At 31.0% G+C, this 6,510-nt stretch overlaps 1 protein-coding gene across 2 annotated transcripts in view; it reads left to right on the forward strand.

Annotated features, from left to right (window-relative positions):
- The window catches only part of LOC107444907 (trace amine-associated receptor 1), a 60,258-nt gene extending 54,386 nt beyond the window's left edge, over positions 1-5,872 (forward strand). For both annotated transcript variants that reach the window (XM_016059174.4, XM_071179135.2), the window contains exons 6-7: positions 1,517-1,588; positions 4,393-5,872. In XM_016059174.4, coding sequence (XP_015914660.1) covers positions 1,517-1,588; positions 4,393-4,808 — 488 coding nt within the window. In that variant the 3' untranslated portion in view covers positions 4,809-5,872. The remainder of the gene's footprint in view (positions 1-1,516; positions 1,589-4,392) is intronic.
- The last annotated feature ends 638 nt before the right edge of the window (positions 5,873-6,510 follow it).

Raw genomic sequence — 6,510 nt, forward strand, 5'->3', positions numbered from 1 at the left:
TGGATTGGGAATGATTGGCATGACTATTCATGACATTAGGTGCTATTGAAATTCCGTTTGTTGTGAAATTCTGTCCAACTTACTAATCCAGGCATGGGACTTTTTTGCATGATCAAACTTTCATTGTTGTTACTTAAATTGTGCATGTGTTCATAATATTTCATTGAACCACGAGTCATTTAGATTGGAATGGAGATATTCATTTCATTGTTTTGAACATTTACCCACTTTGACTCGGAAAAATGATATATTTTGCTTAGATCATATGTAATTTACGAAACATTCCTTTATTTTATTGTTAAAAGCTAATTCACCCGAACAAAAAATTAATTTCTATTTGAAAAAAAAAATTCTAACTATCTAAATTGGGAGTTTTAGTTTTCAACATTTGGAGCACATTGTGAAATGCTTTTTAGTAAAAATGATAGTGATTCTTATTGTAAATTTTGGAAATGAAATTAAGTAGCTTTTTCATTATTTTAAATAAAATAATGGAAATTACATTTAGTAATGTAAAAGGAAACTTTTTCATCGGAAAAATGAATGCGCAATGTTTTTTGAATATATGAGAGTTCCCTATTTTGATGGAAATAGGATGATTTGACAAAGAGAACAAAATTTTTCATAGCCAAGCAAGCCAAGTATTGTTTTTGATGTATTTTTTCACTCTGAGTTCAATGAGATTAATATTTGAGATGTAAGGAGGGTTGCGATTTAAACAAGTAAAGCATTGTTTCCCATATACTTTTTCACGCTAAACCGAAGGAATCAAAAGGGATACTTTGCACTTATTATGAATAAAATCATTACAACTTCTAAACTGTTAATTAACCGAATTTTGTCTCATTTAACTCAGTGACAAAAATATCATCAGAAAACGTACCTTACATGTTCAAATAGCTTCTAAATATAGAAATATAAAATGCACGTAAGTACACGTCAAAAAAAAAGTATTTTTTACACATAAAAATGACTGAAACTTTTGAAATATTCATTCTATTGACTTGTGTATAGTTTTGATTCTATGTGAAACATATAGGAAACAATGTCTCACTTTTTTAGATAGCAATTTAATCAGATACAATGAGTATACATCGAAAAAAAAAAAACCAAAACATTGGAAACAATGCGCCTCACTTACCTGTCTAGAAGAAACTCAATTCAACTCCTCAAACCATCTCTCCGTAAAAAAAGCGAAGCATACAGAGAAGAGTTTTTAGTTATTATTTATAATAACGTAACAAAGCAATTTTATCATAAAATACCCTGGGTATAAATTTTTCCGAAGAAATTATAATTATTGGACTAAAATAGTTATTAGAAATTATATTTCAAGCTAAATTAGCAGTATTGAAATTTGTTGAAAATGTAACATACAATGCGGAAAATATTCAAACTGCAAAGAAATCTGATACTATATATATCATTTAATGAAATTATAAAGAGGATTTATTAACTTTAAATGTTTTTCTTATAATGTGTCATGTGTAACGTTTATAATCTTTTGTGATTGCAGTGAATTCGATGAGTTTTCGTTCAAGATCTGGAAGATCAGGTTCCCTTAAATCGGGATTGAATGCCTGTGCACGTGAGTACATTATAATTTGCAAGCCACACGAATGACAAAAAACAGATGCTACTTATCACTATATTGAGTATAGCTGCGCGCATTATCGATAAATCGTGAAATATCGATATTTTTAACTATCCCGACAACGGTATAAAAATATATCCTCATGATATATAATGAGTACGAAAAATATCGACTTACGATAAATATCAAAATTATAGACGGTGATAAATATTGACACACCATAAATACCGGCACTTGATGGGCGATATCGTGATCCCGATTCTGTGAGAGAAGAAAACCTGTACTTCAAGGAACACAAAAAACATTTTTTTCCCCTTATCTTAATTTATATATTGCTATATTTTAAAAATTACTCGAGGTTATTTTTAAAATTATAATTATTAAAAGTGTTTCTGAAAAAAAAGTCTCTCCCCCCCCCCCTTCATTTTGACAAGAAAACATTGTCCAATATGAAAAATATGTAAATTAGTTATATAAAAAAGATTGATATTAAAAATTCCGATATCGTTCAGCATTAATATTTAGCCAATTAGATTTGCCCTTTTAAAGGTGAAAAAAAAAGGGGAAACTGGAGACGGAGTGACACAATTTGATTACAGTTTGCTTATTCTTTTCAAGTATTCTGTACAGTGCACAGCGCAATATGTTGGTAACTTTTGCAATTAAATTCGAAAACTTCGGCATAAAATTTTGACAGCTTTCACAACGAACATATCAGTTTGTTTCATTTCCCTACAGTCTTTTTTGTTTTCGAGATTTGTAATTTTGCTATTAGTCAGTCATTCGCTGGACACTAGAATATTTATTCCCGGAAACATTAGATATGAGAATAAGAAAAAAATGCTGCGTGGTACTTATTCCTTTGTGCCATAACCCTATTCTATAATGGTTGCACGAATGAAAAGTGGACACATGGGTTATAGAATCAAAAATACTTCACGCGGCATCATTCAGGGTAGTAAAAGAATGTTAAACGTAACAGATTGCATTACTGATGAACCAGTTCATATGAGAGTGATTAACGCTGTTTTTCTTAGCTCTATTACAAAGGAAAACAAAAAAGTCATAGTTTAAGTGCCTAACACTTGAAGCAATTCGATGATTTTGAACTATATATATATATATATATATATATATATATATATATAATCTTGTCGTGAAAAATTATCTGGACTTTAGAACACAAACATCTTAAATATTTTAAAAGTTCTTAAACTTTTTTAAAAATCGCCAATTTGGTGACATTTGTCCACATAGATGAAAATTATCAAAATTACCGCCCTATTCTTAAAGTTTTTGCGAATTTTTTATGACCTCAGGTAATGCAGCATGGGAGTAAGTTTTTAAATATTAAAAAATTAGACCACTAACGCTTTTCATTTTCACAAAACTGTGACTTTTCTCCATGTTGACGTTTCAAATAAGCGTTTCAAAATAAGTATCGGTAGCTTTGGATAGACTAAACATGACTTGATATGCTATTTTTATAACTGCCGTGACATGATTAGCAGTTGCAAACTGTTAATCACGTCATGGCAGTTATAAAAATAACATATTATTCGCAAAATAGCATCGTTTCATATTACGACACAACAAAATGCCTAGGGTAATGCGAACTCTAGTGCTAAAATGATGGCTTTTTATGACTGTCTAGGAGAGACGGCTGCGAATATAGAATGTAAAAGTTTTTGTTAAGCGGAGGGTCATCAATATCAGATCTTGTGTAATTATGGGCATTTTGTTCTACTTCGGAAGCATTCATTTTTAGTGCAAAACTTATCTTTTTCTTTAAGGCTGTTTTTCGAAGGCTCTGTCGAAATATTTTATTTTATTTATCAGAGGTGGTTCGCCGGACCATGATTGCCTGGCGAACCACCTCTGCCGCATCGGCATTCTCTCTGAGACCCGAATTGCCCGTTATGCTCGTATAATGGACAGGAATCATCTATTGAGATGCTCGGCTCTGCGTGGGGACTCTGAGGTGAGGCGCTACTGGAGTGCCCGACATCTATTAATGAGATAGTGACTTTTTTTCTCTTTCTTATTGTTCACCTTTTTGTTCACTGTTTTTGTAAGAGTTTGTCATTTTTTTTTGCCATTGGAAATTTAATATATATATATATATATATATATATATATATATATATATATATATATATATATATATATATATATATATATATATATATATATATATATATATATATATATATATATATATATATATATATATATATATATATATATATATATATATATATATATATATAGATGCGAATATAGAATGTAAACGTTTTTGTTAAGCGGAGGGTCATCAACATCAGATCGTGTGTAATTATGGGTCAGGAATAAGCAACCACGATCTCCAATGAATTCATTGCTGCTGTTTATAAAATAGCTAGACATAATCGAAGAACTACATCTGTGTCACTCTGTCTGAGCAACGAAAACATGCAATCTTCTTCTGTCACTGAAGCTGTCACTATTATGCATTGTTCTGTCATGGAAGCATCCATTTTTAACACGACTTTTAATCCACTTCAAATGCTCTTATGGGAACTGGTAAATAAATTATGATTAATCTTCAGCACACCCCTTTTTTTATAAACTTGGATGGTTGTGATGCTATTAATATACGAAGTAATCACGCGTGTTTACTCCTCATTTTAATTGCAATCACGCACATATTGCATGCATCCACCACGCGTGACTTGATATGCACTGCTCACATAATCTTATAGTATTTTTTTGTCCTTCCAATGGTGAAAAAATAACTTTATTTACTTAAATTCTTTCAGAGATAGAAAAGATGCAGGAATCCGAACCTCGAAAGACCGAAGTACGCAGACAGCGAACCCTCTTATCACAGACCAGTTGGGTGAGCACACCAATGTTCCCTTATTTGGCGAGGACTTTTTCAACGTCTAAAACGGCCAACAACAAAATACGTGATGATCCCCCATCCCCTCACTCAGGCTGCAGCATTTGCGGTCTATGGAGACCGAGACCATCTTCAGCGATGACTGATTCACCTGATGAGAAAGTGAGGCGTCCCCTAAGCCGTGAAATTAAAGAAGAAGAAGATGTTAATGAAATTGAGGATGGTGGAATGCTTGAAGATGGTGGAATGCTTAAAGATGGTGGAATGCTTGAAGGTGGTGGAATGCTTGAAGATGGTGAGATACAAGTAAGAGAGGACGATGATGCAGTTTGATGATGCAGGACGATGATGCAGTTCCTCTCGGAAAGACTACTTATTTTGTGTGCTCAGAATATTGGGTGGTCACAGTTCATTAAATTAGGTTTTTATTTGTGCCTATCATCCGCAAATATTGTTCAGCAATTTACGTCCTTGTTTCTGAACCACCAACATTATTCTCAATACCACGAGCAGCATTACATGCTGTTTATTGAACACGTCGAATACAATAAAGAGAAACACATGACTTTAATCCGATATTTTTTTCTCCTTCACTTTATTGTAAATTGACTTTCGTTTCAACTTAGTCATGTGAAACTACAGAATAGGTTATTAAAACAAAGTATTGATCCTCTTATTGATGTTCGGCATCCAGAGTGGATGTGTTAGTCAGCAACAAACAACAACAGTAATTACATTATTAAATTCAGTTATTTATTTTTTGAGTGTTTATATATATATTTTTTTATTTAATTCGTATTTATTTTCATTCTTTCGTTTACCTACACGTGATAACCAAATTTGGCATTGATTTTTTGTTATTTGAATAGCAAAGTTTATATTTTTGTAAGCAATAGTAAAAGTTTTATTAATATTTAAATATGTTTAGGTTGAAAATACTTTTCATTGCAGAGAATATGTGAATGATCAGAAACAAGCTGGTCAAAAAGTTACTTAAGTGCTACAATTTTGTGTACGAAAAAATTATGTCAATATTCCAAATGACTACCTTAAGAAGTCCACCTTGAAATATTTTGCAAATAGGGTTTAGAAACACTGATTAGATTTGTTTTTCAAGTAATCTAATGCACATTATTATTTGCAATGTTGATGTATGTGTTTAGAAGCAAGAAGAGCATAGAAGATTTAGCGAAAAATTTAGACGCTCATATTGTTAAATGTTATCTTTTAAATTCATTCAAAGACTTAAAACTATTTTCACTTGAGCTATACATAATGATCAAAAACAAGTTATATTTTGAACTTTCGTATGTAAAATAGGAACAGGTAAGACAGATTTGGAGATAAGATCTTCTCTTTTATGTTTCTCAAAAGACTCCTTTTCCGAAAGTAGAGAAAAAAAATTCTATTGTGATAATCTTTTGTTATAGAGACTTGGTGACTAGAACTACTTTTCTTGAAACCTCGTTTTGTTTGCGAGGAAAATTGTTGTGTCTTGTAAATGAGAATATTTCAAGAGTAAAGAGAGAGAAAGTTAAGGATATTTCACGAGTATTTGAATGAATATCAAAATATCTCTGGTTTTTTAAATGACGAAAATTTCTTATACCTTTATTATTGAGAGTATAGTGTTTGCAATAATTTACGTGAAATTAATGATTTGAATTGAGAAAGTACTACTCTTTGACGCATTAAAGGTTTGATATGTACTAGTACTATACAAAGTACTATATTAGTACTATATAAAGTAGTATACTATAAAGTAAAATACTATATAATGTACTATATTCTGTACATACTATGCTATACTAGTACTATATATATACAGTATATACTATACTTACACTATAGAAGTACTATATACTGTAGCAATATTCGTTGGCATCTGGAAGTATGAAAGTATGTTTGTTTTAAATACCAAAGTACTTGGACTCGAAAGTACTAATATTTTAGGTTTAAAAGTACTAGTGTTTGATTAATTAATGTATAGAATAAAAAATGGCACTGTTTTACTGAATGTAGTTTTCTATAAATG

The sequence above is a fragment of the Parasteatoda tepidariorum genome, chromosome 6 (assembly GCF_982258835.1).
Source record: "Parasteatoda tepidariorum strain Cologne lab strain chromosome 6, Ptep-v5.0, whole genome shotgun sequence".
Taxonomy (NCBI): domain Eukaryota; kingdom Metazoa; phylum Arthropoda; class Arachnida; order Araneae; family Theridiidae; genus Parasteatoda; species Parasteatoda tepidariorum.